This window comes from Bos grunniens, chromosome 11 (assembly GCF_055505025.1).
Source record: "Bos grunniens cultivar Pamir isolate PY7600 chromosome 11, Bosgru_T2T1.0, whole genome shotgun sequence".
Classification (NCBI taxonomy): domain Eukaryota; kingdom Metazoa; phylum Chordata; class Mammalia; order Artiodactyla; family Bovidae; genus Bos; species Bos grunniens.
Window position 1 is genome coordinate 32,347,279 of NC_141175.1, and position 20,563 is coordinate 32,367,841.

General features: G+C 52.4%; 1 protein-coding gene across 3 annotated transcripts in view; it reads left to right on the forward strand.

Annotated features, from left to right (window-relative positions):
- Positions 1 to 20,563, forward strand: part of KLHL29 (kelch like family member 29) — a 331,803-nt gene that overhangs the window by 131,612 nt on the left and 179,628 nt on the right. For 2 of the 3 annotated variants that reach the window (XM_086325712.1, XM_086325714.1), the window contains exon 1: positions 14,485 to 14,792. The exons of the other annotated variant lie outside the window; for it this stretch is intronic. In XM_086325712.1, coding sequence (XP_086181838.1) covers positions 14,727 to 14,792 — 66 coding nt within the window. In that variant the 5' untranslated portion in view covers positions 14,485 to 14,726. Of the gene's footprint in view, positions 1 to 14,484; positions 14,793 to 20,563 lie in introns of those variants that run through there. 3 annotated transcript variants of the gene reach the window in all.

Genomic DNA, 20,563 nt, shown 5'->3' on the forward strand with positions numbered 1-20,563 from the left:
TAGAACCTCACCATGTTCTTTTGGGGAGGACACAGTTCAGCCCTGTCCTGTACAGCTGCTGTCCTGGGGTAGCAAGATAGCCTCATTCCCCAAACCGTGAAGCTGCCGACTTCAGAAGCATCTAGGGCATGGGCTTAAAATGTGAGTTACAAGCCAGAGTCACTGAATCTAAATCTCTAGAGGTGTGTCTCGGGATTCAACATTAAAATAGGCTCAGTTAGCTCTCCAGTTGATTCTGGTCCCCTCTGAAGTTGGCGTGTGTGTGTGTGTGTGTACAGGCAGGAAGGAGAGAGTACCCATAAGGATGACACAGCTCAGCCTTCAAGGAGCTCCCTAGTCAAAGAAACAAGCCCTACATGAAATAATCAGATAAAATAGGACGCAATATACTTAAACCAGTGACCAATTGAACAGCACAAAGTGCCCTGGTGACAAGAAAGAAGGCGGTTCCCCGAAGCAGGGCATGTCAGGGAAGGAGTCGCAGAGGTGATGTTTGTCACGTCTTCCTGCGCACAGAAGCAATTCAAGGCCGAGGACTAGAAATATGAAAGGACAGGGATGCTGGAAGATGTGAGGATATGTAGAAAGACTTGCCTCTCTGTTAAGCATACATTTGAGCTGTATCGCCTTTGTCTTTATCAAAAAGCAAATGTGGGTTTTTTTCTGGAATTCCTGTTTGCTGTCTTGAGTTGTGATTGTCCGTGTCTGACACATGGACACTCAGCAGAGGGCTGCCGACTTCAAGGTTCGGGGCGTTCTGTGTGGTTTGTGGCCTGATGGCTTCATCTCCGGAGGGAGATGTATGGCTGGTGGGGTGACTCAGCTGGTGAACAAAATGGTTTGGTGTTTCTGCCTCCAGCAGGTAGGTGTGGATGTTGCTGCTCTAAGTGACATGCATCCGACCTGTCTTCCTCTTTGTGTACTGTTCCTGGTCCACGAACTCACGACAGGAAACCACATGGAAGGAAACATGTCAGGCCTGGAAAAGATACGGAGCACAGAGAGTCCTGCAGACTTGGGGCTGTGTTCATGCTTCCTGGCTGGGTCACCCTGCAAGTCACCCTCCTCCCCGGGTCTAGAGTCCTTCATCTGTTCCATAGGGAGAATAATAATACCTCTGGCATAGTTCTGTAGTGAGCATTAAGTAGGTTAATTATGAAAGGACTTTCGAATAGTGCCTGGAATATAAGGATGCAATAAATGGTAGCAATCAATATATATATTTTTTCTACCTGGGTGAGTGATGTTCTGAGATTTACTTCAAACAAGATATCAAGGTTGTTCTCTGGGGACTGGCTAGTCACTAACAAATCCATTTCCTTATCATGATCTATATAGCTCAGTGATTTTTCTGCTCTCTGCTCCAAGCTGAGGCAAGAGAACTTCTCCGCCCGGACTGAAATGAAGCATCAGCCATCTGTGCAGGTCTCAGCCTTCCTGCAAGAGGCTGGCCATGGACTGTGCGCATGCATGTGTGTGTGTGCACATGTATATGTGTGTGCACACATGTGTATGTGTGCATGTGTGTGCACATGAGTGCACATACATCTTCAATCCCAAGGTCACTGCATGTTGGTTAATATTCCTGTTGCTGGAGATTCTGGGAATGAACAGCCTGCTCAGATGACTAATCTGTTCCTGCAGTAGGAGCTCTGCTTCCTGTGAGGCAGTGGCCCTGGTACACACTACCAGCTCTGCCTCAACTACCTTTAGAACCAAGCCCCAGTGCATGGGCTGTGGGCACAGCCCAGGCGGCTCACTGCAGGCCACTGCCACTCACCCTTGGCAGGCTACATGTGTGATGGACTCCGCTGCTCCTCCTGGGAGCACAGTACTTCTCAAGCATCTCCCTGTGACACTGGAGCAAGTTCTTCCCTGTGCCTGCACTTTAAACTCATGATGAAATGTTGAATTTGAGGAGGGGTCAAGTAGGTACAAGTGTCAGAACTCCTTGACTCTTATTTGTGGATTAATTCTCAGTTGCTCAGTTGTGTCCAACTCTTTGTGACCCCGTGGACTATAGTCCACTAGGCTCCTATGTCCATGGGATTTTTCAGGCAGGAATACTGGAGTGGGTTGCCATTTTCTCCTCCAGGGGGTCTTCCCAATCCAAGGATTAGACCTGTATCTCTTGCGTCTCCTCCATTAGCAGGTGGATTCTTTACCATCCAGCCAGTTGGGAAGTCCATTGTAGATTAATTCTCTAATCCGATTTTTTTGTGTGCAAACAATCTTAGGGAAACCCACTAGAGAAGACTGATAAAAGCAGAGCTCCCTGGTTAAGGTGGGGCTGCCCGCCTTCCAGATCCTCTGAAATTCCCACTCAGAATCCTAGGATGTCTCCTAACCTCCTGATCCTCCTCTGATCTGGGCATCCTCCTTGCCTTCTGCACTGGTCCCCTGCCACTGGTCTCCCGACAGTATCCTCAGCCCCTTCCCTGCAGAGTGGACAGGACAGAGTCCAGATAAGAAGGGACCACTCCTGCCAGAACAGGGCCAATGTCCTTTTGGATAATCCTTACAGACCTCTCCGCTCAAATGCGCTGTTTGAACCTGACTTTTCTGCACTCTCCCAGTATCAGACTACTAGCACTAACTGGACAGCTTGAGCTGGGAAATTGAACATGTGTTTATCCAGACTTCTTTGTCCCACTCTGGTTACTAGTCTCCTCCTCCCTCCCACGTCACTCAGGGGACGGGAGGACAGCGGGAGGAATCGGTAGTGCTAGGCGTCCGGAAGTGAAAAGGCAGGAGCCACGGAGGATGCATGGGCTGTGGCAGGGGAGCCTGCGAAGCCCAAATGGCCCTGTCTTCAGACTTTCACATCAGCCTACAGCCACCCTGATTTTTCTATTATTATTATTTGAACACCGCCTTGGCCCTATTTTTAAAATCCGCTGCGCTTGAGCAATTTTTTCTGACGTCAGCTGGCTGCCGGCAACTCTGCTTGAAAACAAGAATAACCAAATCTTCTAAGGAGTAACGCTGAACCTGCTTCAAACGCAATAAATCACAAAAACCATTGTTTACGATAAGTGGTATCTGATTGCTGTTAGAACCTGTGTTTATTGCTTTTGTGCATTATGGTCTCTTGTAATTTGGACAGCCGGAAATTGTATTCCTTTATGCAGCGTGTAGGCAGGGTTTGTAAGGAGGGAGGCATCTGTAATTATGCTGCCAGGGAGTGGGTTTGGGGAGCCTCGGAGGAGTGTGAAATGCAATCACCTGTTTTTCATCTGAGGACCGGTGGGTGCACCAGGCTTCCCACTTTCCCTGGCCTTGGAACCCTCCAGGGTCCTTCAGAGACCAAAGCGGAGGGCAACAAGCAGCAGGGGCCTTGCAGCCACGGTGCCCCAGACAAGAGAGCCCGAAAGTGGCCTCCAGAAGCTGAGCGAGGGGTGGGCAGGCGGCCGCAGCCCCACAGGAAGCTGGGCAGATGGTTCTCCCTGGAAATTGCCTCAGACGCCCCGGCAGGTTTCTTCCCTCAGTCTCGCCCATCCTTACAAGTGCCCACTCGGCGTTATCAATGAGGCCTGACAGCGGGGGTCCAGGGACAGAGGCCGGCAGAATTCTTGGCGCTTCTGTCTGCAAAATTGGAAAAGAAGCTACTTGGCCATGAAGCCTGGATCTCGACATGCAAGACACGCAGTGAATCAGCCAATCAGTGGATCACTGATGTGTCTTGATTTCTTTGAGACCCTGCTGGGGAGAGAGGCCTTGTCTGGGGCATGGTGGGTGGTCTCTCGTCCTCATGACTCCAACATCTGGACTCCGGGAAGAGGGTCGAGTTTCTCCTTGGTTGGAATGGACCACACTCCATCTGTCCACACTGTGTTCAATCTGTTGGCTCCCCCATCTGGAAGGCTCCATCCTGCTCACCTCACCTGGGTACAACCCGCTCAGCCACGCCATGCCTCGGCTTGCATCAAAGTCATCCTCGAACTGGTTCCTCCTCCAGTGTTCTCAATCTCAGTAGAATTTCACCACCATCCCCCAGTCTTTCCAACCTAAAAACTGGGATTCATCCCAGACACCACGCCCCACCTCCACCCCAGCAGTAGCTCAGCACACAGAGCACTCTGGTGAATGAACTCAACAGCCAGTCAGTTGCCAAGTCTTACCGAAATCTCACTCTATTTCTCCACTTCCTCCCTCTTCCCCAGCTCGACCTATATTGCCCTTAGCTGTCCTCAGCAGGAGGCCCTGCCAGTCGCCGGTGCTCTAGGACCCAGTTGGCGGTGCTCTAGGACCCAGTTGGCGTTTGGGGGCCATGTCTAGGTTTCTGTGTCCCGCCTCACCTCCTCCCTCCCCCTTGTCTGTTTTGCTCCATTTACCCCAAACCCATCTCCGTTCTCAACATGCTAAGCAGCTTCTTGCCTCTGTTTTAATAATTAAGGTGGTTTTCTCTGCCTAAAACATCCACCTCCCCCTGGCTTCCCCGATTTGGAAATAGCTCAGACAGCATCTCCCCTGGAAGACTTTCTTCAGTTGTGCCCATGGGCCTTGGGGTTCCTCATGGCTCCCCGTGTTTTCCCCTGGAATAACTCGTATCACAGTTACAATAAACTATGATTGTCCCCACTGAAAGGGAGAAACACTGAGTTGTCTAACATCCCCGGCACAATGTCTGGCCCATAGCAAGGGTGGTTCTACATCGAACTTGCACTAAAGCTCAAAGAGCGTGTGAAGAGCGGACAGCTCAAGTTAAGCCCTAATTGTACATGACTGCGTTAGAGCAAGTTCATAGATGGCTCCTCAATGACGCTGCACCCCTGCACAGTTCCTTGCGCAGCCCAAGCGTCAGGTGTCTGTCCAGCCTATTCTCCCAGGACCTGAGCACTCGCATGGGGCAAGGACTCCAGCCCCAGCGGGATCTGAACACAGAGCAGGTGTTCGCATGGAGGCTCCAAGTGAGCCAGCTCAGAAGAGGCCTGGCCTCATGTTAAGGACTGATATTTATCCCCCACAAGCATGCTTTCTTGACAAGGTAAACAATCAGTTGCAAGCCTCAAACTATAAGCTCTGGTCTGACTGCCCAAGCCCTGGCCTTAACAGACACAGAGCTGAACAACACGGAGCTGGTCCCCCCTCACCCTTAGTGTTTTCATTCTTAAAATTATTAATGAAGTATAGTTGTTGTACAGTATTATATATTACAGGTGTATAACATAGTGATTCACAATATTTAAAGGTATACTCCATTTATGGCTATGAAATATTGGCTACATCCTCCATGCTGTACAATATTCTTACAGCTGACCTATACCTACTAGTTTGTGTCTCTTAATCCCTTAACCTCTTTTGCCCCGCCACCTCCTCTCTTCTCACTGGTAAGCGCTGGTTTGTTCTCTATATTTGTGAGTCTGCTTCTTTTTTGTTATATTCAATAGTTTGTGGCATTGTTTTAGATTCCACACGTAAGTGATATCATTCAGTATTTGTCTGTCTCTGACTTATTTCCTTTATTATGGGTGTGGTTTTGTTGAGTACAATCTATGAATTTGCTCTAACATGCAGTCATGTCAATCAGGGCTTAAATGAGCTCTCTGCCCTCCACGTGCTCTTTATTTTTTTATAATTTTATTTCTCTGTTTATTTTTGACTGGGCTGGGTCTTCACGGCTGTGCAGGCTTTTCTCTAGTTGCAGCAAGTAGGAGCTAAGATCCAGTTGTGGTGTGCGGGCTTCTCATTGAGGTGGTTTCTCTTGGTGAGGAGAAGGGCCTCTAGAGCACACACTCAGCAGTTGTGGTGCACACGGGCTTAGTTGCTCTGTGGCCTGTGGGATCTTCCCGCATCAGGGGTAGAACCTGCACCTCCTGCGTTGGCAGGCAGATTCTTTACCACTGAGCCATCAGGGAAGCCCCTGAGTGCCCATTAGATCCATGTTTATTTCACTTAACATAACTCCAAGGCTCCTGGACCTGGGATTCAAGGTAACATATGGATCCCTCCTGTCCTGTCCAGCCTGGCCAGCAGAGCAGTAGAGGAAGTGGGCAGAGAAGCCAAGGCAGGGTCCCCCTTCTGGGAGACCCTTGCTTCTAGGGCCTTGGGCAGCTACTGGCTGACCGGGAGCAGCTGGTCACACGGCACCCCCTGCATGCAGCCTGGCAATTGCACTTATCAAGGCCAAGTGTCACTGTTTTCAGATTTGTTGATTTCAACAAGTTTACCTTTAGTTCACTTACACACACATACACACACATACGAATGCAAATCTGGCCAAACTCATCACCAGCACCAAGAAACAAGGGGGACCTCTTCCCTCTCTTCATCCTCACACCCAGCCTCCCCACCCCCTCCCCTGGGGCCGACCTGGGCTTTGATTCCCTCAGCAAGCTAGATTATGATCTCGGCCTCCGTGGTGGAGCCAGACAGGCCCATGATCACAGACAGCTTTGACTCTGCAGGCAAATACAATGTGAGTTACCAACCGCAGATCCCCAGTGGACTTTTTAGGACTCAAGCTGTTTATAAGCCGGGGCCTGGGAAGTGGGTAGATCCTGGGTCAGTTGGCCAATCCACCAGGACCCTGGTCGGGGCCTGGCTTGGGGCCTGGCTTGTGCCCTGGGGAAGCTGGGGAGGAATTAGTGCACAGAACTCCCACTTCCCAGGCCTTCACGGTCTGGTCTCGGGCGAGGCAGCAGGGCCTGGTCTCCTGACCTATGAGCATCCACACCTATGGCTCTGAGTGTAGTGGATGATAGGGCTTTAGGGAGCAAGAAGCAGAGTGGGCTGGGGGTCTGGGGACTGCCATGCCTCTGTCCATCCCAGTTCAGCTGCCTCGTGGATCTGAGGCCACAAGGCCCACAGGGAGGAGGCGTGCAGAGTGCTGGGCATGTCTCCTGTGCTCTGGTGTCCGAGGGCCAGGGCAAGTTGCACCCTTTCTTATCTTGTCTCTTCTGGTCCCGGGGCCTGCCATCTGCAGACTTCTTTTTTCTTTAAACTTAGCAAGATGAGCAGATTGACAGAAGTTTTTAAAAAGAACTCAATATATAGAAAATTTGAAATTATCAGCCTTTCCAAGTTCTTGCATCTCTTCCACATGCAGAGTGGATACCAGACTCGTAGTTTCCATTTTCCTCCTAACAGGACTCCACTGCCTCTCTCCGTCTCCTCCATCCCTGGGTGGGGCTCCCCCCAGACCCAGCCCCCAGGTCAGCCCTCCTGGAGTGCCGTGCTCTTTACCTCGGCACCCTTTGAGCCTGCACCAGAGGCTGGAAAACCTCTTAGCCCTCACCAGGCACTGTCTATGCCCTGCTCTCACGCCCAACCAGAGCTGCCCACCCAACCCCTGGCTGTGGTCCTGGCCCCTGGGAACAGACCGCCCTCCGTAGTCACTCCCAGCTCAGTCCCACCCCATCCACAGCTGTTCCCCTCCCCTCTCCGGCCCCCAGATCCTGGATCCAGCAACTGTGCCCCAAGAGAGTGACCCTGGGTGGTGTGTGGAGCTGAGATGCTAAGAGCAGGTTGGGAATCAAAGTGTCCCATCCCCTTCAGCTCCAAGAGCCACTTTTTCTTTGATTAGTGGCTCCTGGGTGCAGGGAGTGGCCTTACCTGTGAGCCCAGCGAGGGCCAGTGCCAGCAGACAGCAAGTGAACTGGGAGCTCATCTCGGGGGTCCTGCGCACAGCGCCCTGAGATGGGTTTTCAGGGCCCAGGGCTGTTTAGAGGCTCCCAGCATCCTGTGCTCAGAGGCTCTGGGGGGAGCTGCAGTTGCCCAGGGGGACGGATGGACCCCCGCCCTGGGTTAGCCGAGCTCACGCCCTGCTCCTGCCCTGCCCTCAGGCCTCTTCTGTCCATCCCCAAAGCCCCACCCAGGACCCTGTTTGTAGCAAGCTCCTGTTCTCATCTCCTCAATCTTTGAGATCCTCAGGGCCCCTGTCCCCTGTCCCCTGTCTCCCCAAACCTTCCCCTCCTCCTGGCCTAGGGCATTCCCACCTTCTAGCTGAGCCCCAGAAAATGCCTTCTGTTAACTCCCTGATGACCAGTGGGCCATGGCTTCTGGACAGCTGCTCAGCACCCAGCCAGCCCAGGCCAGCCCCATGACAGGACCAGGGTGTCACCCTGCCTGAGGGCCAGACGAAGCACATCACCCTTCAAGGGACTTCCCTGCTGGTCCAGTGGTGAAGACTCTGAGCTTCCAGTGCAAGATGGACGGGTCAGGGAGCTAAGATCCCGCATGCCACAGCCAAGAAGGAAAAATTAATAAATAAATTTAAAAAACCACCTCTCAGTATCTCCCACCTGGGAGAAAAACCAGGTAAGGGAAATGCAGAATGGAGCTTAAGGCCTTTACGTCTCATTAAAGGGGATCAGCGCCCCTCCAGGGGAGGGCAAAACTCTCCATCAAACACACTTCGGCCCAGGGAGTGCCAGACCCCACCTCCCTCGGAACTGGGTACTGGGTGAGGCTGTGCATTGTGGCAATTTTCTCAAGCTCAGCCTCTGCAGTTCATGGCATCTAGGTCAAGTGCCTGTGCCTCCCAGGACCTCAGAGTCCTAATCTGTGAAATGGAAGGGCTGAAGGGAGAGAAGCCCGCAGGGGCCTTTCAGTCTGCCCTTCTCTGATTCAGTGACCATGTAAAGCCTATTAAAGCCTTGGATGTGGGTGATGGGGAGAGGACAAAGCATGCCTGTTTGCATGTGCTAGAATCCGAAGAGTGCATTCTCTAGCATACCCCCTACCCCTTGCTGGCGGTCAAGGCCAGGTCACTGCCCTGACTTCTGTTCCCTGGATCCTGAGGAGACCGTGAGACCATCAAGAGTGCACTGGGACGCGTAGACGCTGGTGATTAATTACACATCTTTTCTTTCAGTGAGCTATTTACATACTTCCACTCTTAAGGGAAACAAACTTCTATATTATAGCATATAAAAGTTTTCCCATGCTAGTAAGGTCAATTTTTCACACATTTTTTTCCCTTAGGACAACACAAATCCTCATTATAGAGATTTCTGTATTTTAGCAAAAGGAACGGGACTCATAGAAATGAGATCCCCAAATAAAGTTCAGTTCATTTTCATCTCTCTTTTCTCCCCGAATATTATTGCTAGAAATCTTATATTATCATAAACTAGAGTTCAGGCTGTATATAGGTTTTCACAATTGTTATTTTTCTCTGGATACAAATTTTGATCACTGCCAGCATTTTACAAAGTTCCTCTTCCTCATGCCAGCATTCTCTTTGTATGTATGTTTCTTTGCTGGGTGCACAATCCAGGTGATGAGAATTAGAAGAGTTTATGATGGAGGATTCCATCTGTCCTCTTCCCTGTCAGCCATCTGGGTCAAGGATCCTGGGGCTGGGGTGTGTAGTGGAGGAGGGGGCTAATGCAGGAGGCTCCCCCAGAGGACCCTCCTTTCTGCAACCCAGAAGGACCCCTGGAGAAGGCTGTGGGCCCGAGACCTCCTGTCTGGCCCTACCTGCAGGAGGAAGGAAAGGGCTTTTATAGAGCAGCCTTGGAGCCAAGAGGTTCATGTGTTGGAAGTTTCCAGATGGACTTGCTTTCCCCTCAGACATGTCACAGGACTTCCCTGGTGGTCCAGTGGTTAAGAATCCACCTGACAATGCAGGGGATACCAGTTCGATCCCTGATCCAAGATTCCACATGCCACTGGGTAAGAGAAGCCACTGCAGTGAACAGCCTGCACACCGGAACCAAAGAAAGAGAAAGCCATCGTGCAGCAACAAAGACCCAGGGCAACCAAAAATAATTAATTAATTAATTTCACAAAAAGATCACAAGGCTCAGGCAGGACTGACCCTCAGACGTCACAGAAGTTCGGGGATCAGGCCTTCTCCTGGTGCCTGCCGCCGTCCGTGCCGCCTGCCCTTGACGCCTGTTTGCCGGCTGGGTGGTGGGCTCAGGCCCAGCGGCTGCTCCTCTCTGCCTCCACCTCCTCCCAGGTGTCTGCAAGTGCCTCCCCCCACCCGCTGTGGGCTTTCTGTGAAGCTCAGCACCCACCCACCCCACTTCCTCCCTGTGCCTGTAGGGGTTGAGAAACTGGCTTTGCACTCAGATAAATCTGTATTGGAATCCCACTGATCCAGCTTCCTAAGTTAGGAAAGTGTCTTCACTCCTGTATGAGCTCCTTCATCTGTAAAGTGGAGTTTTGTAAGAGGTACAGCCCAGGTGGGAGGATGGAATCTGGTCACACGTCAAGCACCTTATGCAGGGCCTGGCACCCATAAGTGATGGGGCGCGGGTGCCTGTCTTCATGCCCACCCATACTTCCTCTTGCTCTCCTCTGGAGCTTCTCTGCCAATTTCACTCCCAGTGAAACCCTAATGTTCTTTTTATCTTAACCACTTTGGGTAAATCCTTCTGAAGGGTGGGCTAACGCACTCCCCTCTTCCCAGGCCTGTTGGACATCAGCGCACATTCTCTGCATGGCCCACACAGGCTCCTCGAAGCACCTGACAGCAATCACCTCCCCACAGCTGAGAGTGGGTGCTCCCACCGCTTAGGAGGAGACAGAGGCTCCAAGAGCTCAAGCCAACTGCTCAAGGATACATAGGTGATAAATGTCAGAGTCAGGACACAGGCTCTGTTGAACTCCAAACTCTGTGGCTTTAAGAATATCATTTAGTCTGCAGTGATGCCATGATGCTCTGGGGTCCAGCCCATGGAAGCAGTTAGGAGATTTGTGCCTGAACTGAAGGCCCAAAGGCTGCTGTGCTTGCCTAGGTTGTGCCCCTGTTCTCCACGTTTCTGCCTCTCTTCTCATTCTGACCCAGTAAACTTGCTCTGCTCCCTGTCTTACCTGAGGCAGCAGCATCCCCTCACCTGCTGAGGATCTGCTCGTTCGAACCGTGTGCAGAGGAAGCATTCATAGGCTACAAACAAGGATGCTGGGACTGTCCTGTGACCAGGGAACTCCTGCACTACAAAGCCATCCACTTTGCTTGTTCTAAGGTTCTTGACTTGTGGATATGTTGGAGATAAAGGAAGGATGGCTCTTCCTCATTTCTGGGTGGACTGGAATTTTCACCGTTTTGAAATCTGATTTTAAAAAAATGCTTTTTTTGCAGAAAAAGATGTGCTTTTTTGCAGGCTTGGATAGTCAATCAAGTGGGTGATATGTGAAGGTGAGGCAAGCCTTTCAGGTCCCCCTGCAGAGTGGGCTGGCTGCTTCCAGGGGATCCAAGGTCCTGGAGTGCAAGAGGAGGAACCTGCAGCCCAGACCCTGGGGAAGGGGTCTGGTCTCCTCCAACCCCAGCCTTAAGTCTGGACCCTCAGCTCCTATTTCTGACTCCAGTGTCAGCTCTCTCTAGGTAGTACAAGCTACCATCTCTAAGCACCAGGCTGCACACCTGTTAAAGGGGTGTGTGGCTCTGCCCCCACCACCCCCCAGAGGCAGCAAGTGCCACATAGATGTGAGGACTTGTGGTATGGCCTTGACTTTGTCACTGTCCTGATCGCGGTCCTTAAAGATCTGACCCCATGGCAGGCATTAGAGCTGTCTCAGAGCCTAGTGTTAGAACCCAGGTACCTGCCCCTCAGGGGTGGTTATGGACACTTGGTGGGAAAGGAGGATGGTTTCCCGAGCCTAGGGCAGGAGAGAGAGGGCAGAGGCACTTCGAACTGCCTGGCATTCTAACTTCCGCTGGTTCCCTCCCCAGCCCCAATGTGCATTTCATTCCACAAACTCCGAACTGGGAAAGCTTGTCGCCTGGATCCAGAGCTCAGTGCATCTGGGGAGGACCAGGGGCAGAGGACCCGCATTCCTCTGGGACAGCAAAAAGGGCGCATACAGTTATTCTCCGGAGCAAGTTTTCAAATTCCTCCCGTGATCCTTCCTCCATTCTAAAGCAGAGGACAGAAATGCTAAACTAGGGTTCTTGCCAGTGCTGATAAGGAAAACCAGTGAATGCAGGAGTCTCATTAAGAAAATCCTAAATTTTAGTCTTATCACTGCTGCAACATAATACAGTAAGCATGTTAATTCCACCCTCCCCCTGCTCCCCCACCCCCCAAAATCCCTTTCAGCTATAAGGCTGCAGAATGAACGGCCCCACCCGCTTCAACCTCAGGTCCTGTCTGATTTCGGATTTTCCCCTTCCCTCGAGTTACCGAGTGAGTCTCCAATTTGAATGGACAGGGCTTCGCCCTCTCACACTTCCAGCTGCCTCTGCAGTAATCAGCTTAACAAGCATCGTCTGAATCCCTACTGTGTGCAGGGTGTGTAGTGGGAACTGTGAAACATCAAAGTCTAGCTGAGTCCATCTCCCTGCGAGAGCCAATGAGCTGATTCACTGTGCTGATTTTCGGGCCAAGCTGTCAGCCAAACCCTGTGCCCAACAAAGACTCATTTCAACAGGCTTCTCTCATCCAAGTGATTATTTGCTCTTTGTACTGCTTGGACTTGGCAAGGGTCCTGCAATTCCTGTTAGCAAAGAGGGAGCAGGAACCTTGAAGTAAGTACTCATCTCATAAAGAAAGGATTCGCTGTCCCTTGGGGAAGCTGGCCTGGACACCTTCAGCCCTGCTCTGTAACGATAATGAACTTTTGACTAGCACCCTTCCAAGTTTCTTCTCCACCTGGCATTTCTTTGGCTCCCAGAACACCTCCATGAGGTAGGTAGAGTGGCTCCAATTCTTCCCATTTTGCAGAGAAGGAAGTGATGCCAGAGAGTGGGGAGGTGACTTGTGACCTGCTCCCCATCTCATGCATATGCCAGGGAGTGGCAGCACCCGCCCAAACGCAGTGCCCAGCTCCTCAGTGCCCGGGTCCTCATCTACATCTCTTTCTACTCTGCTGAGCCCCGAGCCGGCCCGGAGGGCAGATGACACTGAGGTGGCACAGGTGCCAGCCAGGTCCGCCTGTGCTCCGTGCAGAAATGGGGGCTCAGAGGGGCTGAGGAAGCAAGAGACGCTGTACTGCCCAGGATGCGTAAGAGGCGCCAAGGGGCACGGCAGGGCCGCCGCTAGAGTCACAGTGATAGATGTTCATGGCTTGCACGTGGTGGGTTGCAGGGCCCTGGTTAGAGGGTGGCCACACGGCTGGCAGGTCAGTGGGCCAAGCATCACATTTCAGCAATATGATCTTGGTACGGAGAGTGAGGAGAAGCGTGCTTGTGGTCTTCAGCCAAGAGAGGGAGGGGTTAGGGTCAAAAGGGACTGGGGGCTGAGAGGGGCTGGGGGCCATCAGGAGGACAGGCAGTGTCGGGAATCCCTCTGGTTCTATCTGCTCCATTCCTTTGCTGGCCTTGCCAATATTTTCAGAATAAGCAATGCTCTGTATCTCTCCCAAGACCTGGTATGAAAATCGTGCTTAAAAGAGTCTCCGAAGGACTTCACAGGGAGAGGAGCACCCTGGTATGAAAATGTTCCAGGAAACCACAGGCCTCCCAGTTTCCTTGCCTCTCACTAAAAGGATTAGAAAGGTGGTATTCCAACTGTGTGGGGTTGGTGAAGGGGACAGTTTATATTCGCCAAGGATCTTTCTTGGAAGTAATTTTAGTCCCTATAATGTTTCACGTTAACCTTCTCAGACTGGTTCTCAGCTGGGTGACTTAGTGATCACCAAAATGTGCTGGCATTCTGGCCTCTGAGAATCCACACTGTGCCTTTTAATGAGTGGGATTTTTTTAAATTAATTTTTATTGCAATATAGTTGATTTACTACGTTGTGTTAGTTTCTGCTGTACAGCAAAGTGAACCAGTTATCCATATACATCTACTCACTCTTTTTTAGATTCTTTGGTGGGATTTGTTTTTAAAAGATTTCCCTGAGCCAGCAGAGCACCCCCAGTGCGCCACAGGGCTGGCCTTGGGGACCAGAGGCCAAATGCACGACTTAAGGCTGCCAGGAGTATTCCGTCTAGACACGGAGGAGGGAGGAGGGACCAGAGGAGATGGGGCTGAGGAACTGCAGAAGGCGCAGCCTGCCCCTGAAAGAAAAGAGTGCTCCCTTTGTTCCTCTGCCCACCGCTTGCCCCTCTGCCCGGCCCCACAGAGGAGACCTCTGGGGGCTCAGCCCGGAGAATTCCTCTCTTCTTTTCTTGCTTCCTCCTACGCCACGTGGCTTCAGACCATGACATTTCTGTTCGATGCTGTCAGCGCCTTGGTTTGAGGAGAATGTCTCTGTACCCGGGTCGCTTGGCCAAGAAGAAACGGTGCCCGGAGCCTGCTGGCATCTGCCCTGGCCGGTCTGCCTTCGTCCTTCCCTAGGCGATGGGGCAGGGCTATGCAGGAGATGATGGGCAAGCTCGGGACCCCAGAGCCAAGCTTGCATGTCTGGCTTCAGCCTGGCGGGGAGGGCAAGGTAGAAAACCAGCTTAGACTTGCCTTGCTTCTCTGAAGTTTAGTGATCAAATAGCCACCAGCCCCTGCCCCTGCCCCTACCCAGAGGCCAGCCTGCGGAGCCAGGGCCCACCGCCTATTTTTAGAAAGCTATCAGGTGTGCAGGACACCCAGTTTCCTTTTTCCACCTGTTTGGGGTCATTATAGGGATCCAGTGTCTCTGCCACAAGGCCCTGCTGTTCTGCCACGAGAGTCTCACTGCAGCTGGGACAGCCACTAAGCTCCCTCCCTGTGGAACCCAGCCATCTCTCCGGCCTTGCCCAGCTGTGGCAAGTGAGTCTTTGGGCCCGTGGTCATTTTGTCGTTGGAAGCACAGACATTGAACACTAAGGCTTGGCCTCCTCTGCTTCCTTGAGAGGGAGTTTTCAAAGGTCAGAGACTAACGTCAGGGCAGGAAGAACCTTGAATCGGGAGCCCACCATGAGGAGTGCGGATCCATTGAGCAACAGCAAGCCCAGAGTCCTTGCTCCACCAGGAAGGTGCACAGTGAGTGCCATCAGGCAGGGGCGTGCTGGGTGCACTTGGGGTTCACTGCCAACAGATGCAGGGAGCTGGGGGCTATCAGAGGAAGAGCTCAGGCAGGGTTTGATCAGGGAGTGCAGCGGGGTGGGGGTGGGGGGGAGGTGTGCCAGGCAGAGAGAACCTTGTGAGCAGGATCATCCCAGGTGTGACTGGGAACCATGAGGAGACAGCAAGGCTGGCTCAGGGGGCTTTGTGGGGACAGAGGGACAAGAGCTGGAGTGCACGCTGAGGTGGTGCCTGGTACAAAAAGCCTTGGATGCCAGGTGAGGTGCTTGGACGTGATCTGATGGATCAAAGCCACTGGGGATCAGAGTAGGGAAAGATGGGGAGCAGCGGTGTGCTGGCCAGCTCTGCTCCCTGCTGCGTGATGGCGTGGGGTCTTCCTGGTCACAGAGCAGCAGCCTTGGAGCAGTATCTTTGTGGCCCAACCCTCCACACCCCATCTGGTCTGGTGGGTGTGATGAGCTCCGGCAGGCTTGGTGACTCCCAAGAGCCCAGCTCTCCATTCAGTTGACAAACTGTTGGTAGCTTGAAACTGAAGGAGGAATGTTTACACAGCAGAGACTCACAGATGCTAGGAGCCAGGGTGTAGCTGGTTCTGTTGTTTCGTCCCCCACTGCTGCCAGAGCTGGCAGGTAAACCTTAACCAGCACAGCCCTGAGTAGTGGCGAGACCCTGAAGGGGTTTACGCCGAGGAGTGAGTGTGGGCTCAGCAGTCACCACACTGAACTGGGAGAGCGCGTTGGTGGATGTGAGCTGTGCCCGCTTCTTTGTTGAGGAGGCTGGAGGGTGGGCTTGGGGGCAGCCCTGTGCCAGGAGAGTTGAGCTGTCTTCACTCTCCACTGGCCGATTCTGAAATCAAACTCCTTAATGTGGACTAGGGAATATTTGACCCTCCTCACCCAGAGGAAACCGCTTCCTCACCTGAACAGGCTCTGTACCGGCCGCAGTGAACTGCTTTTAGCATCTCAAAGGCAGACTGCTTCTCCCCCATCCAAACCTGGCACTGAGGGTGCAGTCAGTAAACGCAGGCCTGTTCACAGATCTCCTGCTGCACGCTGGCCGAGCGTGCGGGCCGGGATGTGGTGGGGACCTGGGAAAAGCCACCTGGCTTTTCCAGGTGGACAGAGGAGCTCACCGGCAGAGGAAGCATCTGAGCAGGGCTTTCTTTCTTAATGGTGGGTCTGATTAGTCTCAGCTACATGGTGAAAGCAGCAGGATTTGTTCAATGCTTCAGAGTCACAAAGCACTTTGCCCAGAGGATCCCCCTAACAAGTCTGTAAGATGTAAATGGAAAATGTAAAATCCCATCTCAGAGATGAGGAAACTAAGGGCCAACTGGTCAACCCCAGGCCTTGACCCTGACTCCTGAGACCCTCTGTCCTGAGTTGTCTCTCTGATCCGGGGCCTTGGAATGATTCATCCCAAGTGATCTCCGGTGTTAGGAGCAGCCCAGCCTCCTCCAAGAGATCAAGTCCAAGGCCTGACCCCAGAGACAGGTCTGCAGGCTCCATCACCACTACCCCTCAAGGACTTGCCTCTTAAAAACGGGCATTAGTGCTGGCAGTGAACGCTCTGTTGCTTTTGTTGCTCTTTTGGGAAAAAGAAAAACCTGGCTTCTTAGAGCTGTTGTATTTTATTTTTCTGTAAAGAGGAAATTAATTTTAGTCTTTCTTTTTGGTTTAAAATGTTGTTCTTTGCTTTTTCCGCCCTACAATTTAAAAGGAAACATTTGTCTGTTGAGAAAAGAAATGATAATTATAGACTAAAAATTGTTTCTATTCTGATTTGAAAAAGTGACAAAAAAAAATTCCATTGCACAGATGGGGCCCTGCTGACAGGGGGTGTTTAACAATGAAGCCCCAGGCCGGCTGGGGGCTCAGAATGGCATTCGAGGTGGATTTGGGCTCCAGTTTTGCCTGGGAGAGGGGCTTTCTCCGAGGCTGGTCTCCACTTCTGATGCTGGGTCATAGTCTCTGTGGGGTTTGGACGCGCTGATCCTCCACGTGGTCCAGCAGCGGACAGCAGTTTACCTGTGGATGGCGTGCCCTCTGTTAGGTCAGCTGTGTGCTGAGGCCAGGCACTCCCTTTGTGGCCCCGCGAGCTTGAAAGCCTCCTAGCCTTATTCCCTCGGCCGAGAGTTTTACAAAATTGCAATTGCTCCAAGTCCTCCGATCAATAATGCAGGAAACTGATTAGACTGTGAAATTAAACTAATAATGTCATGCTATTAACCCTCGATCAATGAGGAAAGAGCTCAGAGTGAAGGCTATTTCCTCAACCCATATTGCAAATAGCCATGCATGTATTTACTTTTCGGAAGAACTCCTAGACGCACGTGCATTCCCGGGACCCCTTTCTTGCCTACAGACCCGGCGTGATCCCCTGCGCAGTGTCCCATTTAAGGGAAGAACAAACTGAGGCTGAGTGATTAATGCTGCGTGGTCTTGCAGCTAAAGAACAGATGAGCCTGGCTCTGGAGCCCTGGTCCAGAGCCGTCTGGTGTCTCGAGTCCTCTCCCCGGGGCTACTCTGGAATTAGTGACAGTCTTTGTCCCCCCGTGGCCTTGCCACCGAGAGGAGGAGCTCGCACACCCTCCTCGTTGTGCCTCCCACGCCTGGTCCTCCGCCGGGACCTGTCAGTTCCATCACGGTGGAACGTTGCCAGGGATCAGACCCTCTCTCTAAAAGTGGTGATGGTATTTAATAACTAATTACTCTAATGATCCTACAGAAATTCTGGAGACCTGTTTTAGGAGAGATGTCAATTAGAGCCATCTGCACGGTGAATAAAGGAACCCTACCCCAGCTGTACTGTTGAAACATGTTAGCGTGTTCCTACCAGCGGCCATATGGTACTTAACGAAAGTGAATTGTTCACACTGCACAACCCGCGCCTCCTGATGAATACCAGCATTTTGTTTTGGAAAATAGTTCCTCAATCGTGTGGAATATTTGTCAATGCAATAAGTAGCAAGTTGGAAGCCGGAAAGCCCTTGAATGCAAAAAGACTTGCCTCACCTCAAGATGTTCTTCCTCCACCCTGGCCCATCCCCTGCCCCTGCTGACAGCCAAGCCCCGCTCCACCCTGGTCCCACATCCCACCTGGGCCCAGTCCTCAGCATCTGCTTCCAAATCTGCTCGGGAGAGCCGAGGACAGGCAGGGTGCTGGCCCCACCCCCACTTGGCCTCTCTTTCTGTTTGAAAAACAGCAGCATGATGTCTGAAGCTATGCAGACTGGGAGCACGGGGCCTCCAGCTGGAAAGGCATGATTCATGGGGCCAAAGTCACCCAGGAGTTGAGGAGTGGGTGCAAGACATTTAACTGGGTGCGTAGCTTCAGGGAAGAGTTCGCTCTATGTTTGCAGTCTGTTTCTTTCAAGAGGTACAGAGCTCAGGTTGGTACCTGGATGCTCAGAGAGGTGGTGGAAAATGGTTTCTGGGGCTCAGCAGAAGCCTGCCCGAAGCCCCTTCCTTGTCACCAGCACGTCAGGGCCTGCAATCCGTAGTGACTTCAAATTATTGCCACCTGGTGGCCACTCCTGACCTGCGCCCAGACAGCTGGGTCCGGGGTGCAGCCACCCTGTGAGTTCTGTTACCCACAGACAGGTTTCCAAAGAAGACCAGAGCCAGGACCAGACTGGTGAGGTGTTCTGAGAGTTCCACCCCCACAAACCCCCCGCTGCCATGTGCTGGGCAAGGGGACACCCCACACTCACACTGCCTTTAGGGGCTTTGTGCCCTCAACGAGCTGAAGGTCCTGCTGCCAGGGCCATAGGAGGAAGTTGTTTTATTGCATTTGGCTCTGAGACCAACAAGGTTTCACTTGCCAGCAACATGTATCTCAGAATTTTCCCTAGAACCAAAGTCACTTATTAACACTTAATAAAAGACAAAATTGGCTGCGGTTTATGATACAGAAGATCTGCTGCAAATCCTGAAATCCGAGGTGTTCTTTACAAAACCGTGCTCCCTTCAGTCTCATTTATTTCCAGCTCAGCAGCAACAGATTTCCCAGTTACAACAGTGATCCGAAGTCCAGCCGAACACATCCTTGAAGGAAACCCTTCTGGGTGAAAAATAGCAGGAATAAGCTCCCATCTGTCCTGTCCAGCAGACTTCACCATTTGCTTTCCACATCTGTGCCCTGCATGTGGCCCCGTTCTCCTGACACCTGCCCCGTCACAGACGTGGGTCTGAAAGAACCACGTCACCGTGACACCCAGGTAGGCACCTCAGCCTGGTGACTACGGCCTAGGGCAGCCTCGATCATGCTTGACCATGAAAGGTGCCCAGAGCACCTCAATAAGTCGCTAGCCTTTCCATGGGCTAGTTCCAGAATGACCCTGGCAGCCCAGAGCCCAACCTGCTGCCTTTCTACCCACCCCATTTGGGGACAGTGCCTGGCAGTTACCCTAAAGAGTTCACCTTTTCTCATTTGAGGGTGAGGGTGGTGGAAAGGGTAGAGGAAAGCTCGGGCCAGTTTGGCATATGTTGCCTGGTCTGAACATGAATGCTGTGCTCAGATGCTGAATTTGATGAATTGCGTTATAAAATTTAAAAACAAATTTAAAACTCTATTAACTCCCCGTAATGGCCTCCTCCTGGAATACACAGACAGCAACGGCTCACTGACAAGGAGAAAAAATACTCTCGTTTGCAATGCGCTTCACTTGCAGCAGAATGGAGGCGGGTGGGAGGCGGAGGCCACACACCCTCTGCACCCTGCCGGCTTCCTGCTCCTGGGTCCAGAGCGAGGCCCTGGTGAGCAGGCCATCAGGGGATCCACACGGCCAAGGCTGGACTTCGTCTGGTTCCTGTGTCAAAAGCCACATTGTGCTTGCTTTCGAGGCTAAAACATTTCTTTCAAGACTGAAACGTGACAGTGATGAGCTTCCAAGATGTGGGGCAGCCTGGAGGGGCTGGGTGGGGAACCTGTGGTTTGGGGGTCAGAATGTGATGTAGGGCTGGAGGAGGTGTGTCCCCAATGTCACCCACCCCACCCTCTGCCCCGGGAGAAGGGGCAAGGCAGGGAGGTTGTTCGTTGGTCGCTGCAGGCCTCTGCAAATCCAGGAGCATTCGGGGCAAAGGGCCTGGTTCCAGAATCCCAACTGGAGAGAGATGGACTTTTGTCGAGAAAGGAGGCAGCCTCACAGCTGTGTGTGCACGTGGGCCAAGGGAGGAGCATAGCTGGCAGGGAGGAGTCCCAGGTCCCAGCGGAGAGCTCCCTCCGTGTCTCTGCAACTTAGAGACCCAAAGCTCAGAGAGGAGGGTGAAGGGCAGTGCCGCCTGGTCTTTGAGGAGCTCGAGAGGCTTTCTGCCAACAGGGGGCTTCTCCATGTGACGGCAGCTCTGTCCCTCAGTGCACTTCAAGGGGTTTGGAGATGTTTGGGGAGAATGAAGCACGGTGTGCTCTTATGACAGCCCTGGATGTCCAGAGGCAGTGAAGAAACCGTGTGTGTATGTGTGTGTAGGTTGAGGGTGTGTGGGCACACACATACAGATCTGTATGTGTGCAAGAAGGCTGTGCCTTGTGACGTGGCTGCCCTGGGGCTGCAGACTGTGCATCAGGGAACGTGTGTTTCTGGGAGCACCCTTCAAGGCAGTAGGGAAACGAGACTCACTTAAGAAGCCTGAGCCTCCCCTGCCCTCCAAGGCTGCTGGATGTTCCACCCGCTTTGGGACTGAACTGGGGCACTGAGGGGGGCGTGGCCGGACTCTGGACCCATAGCCTCT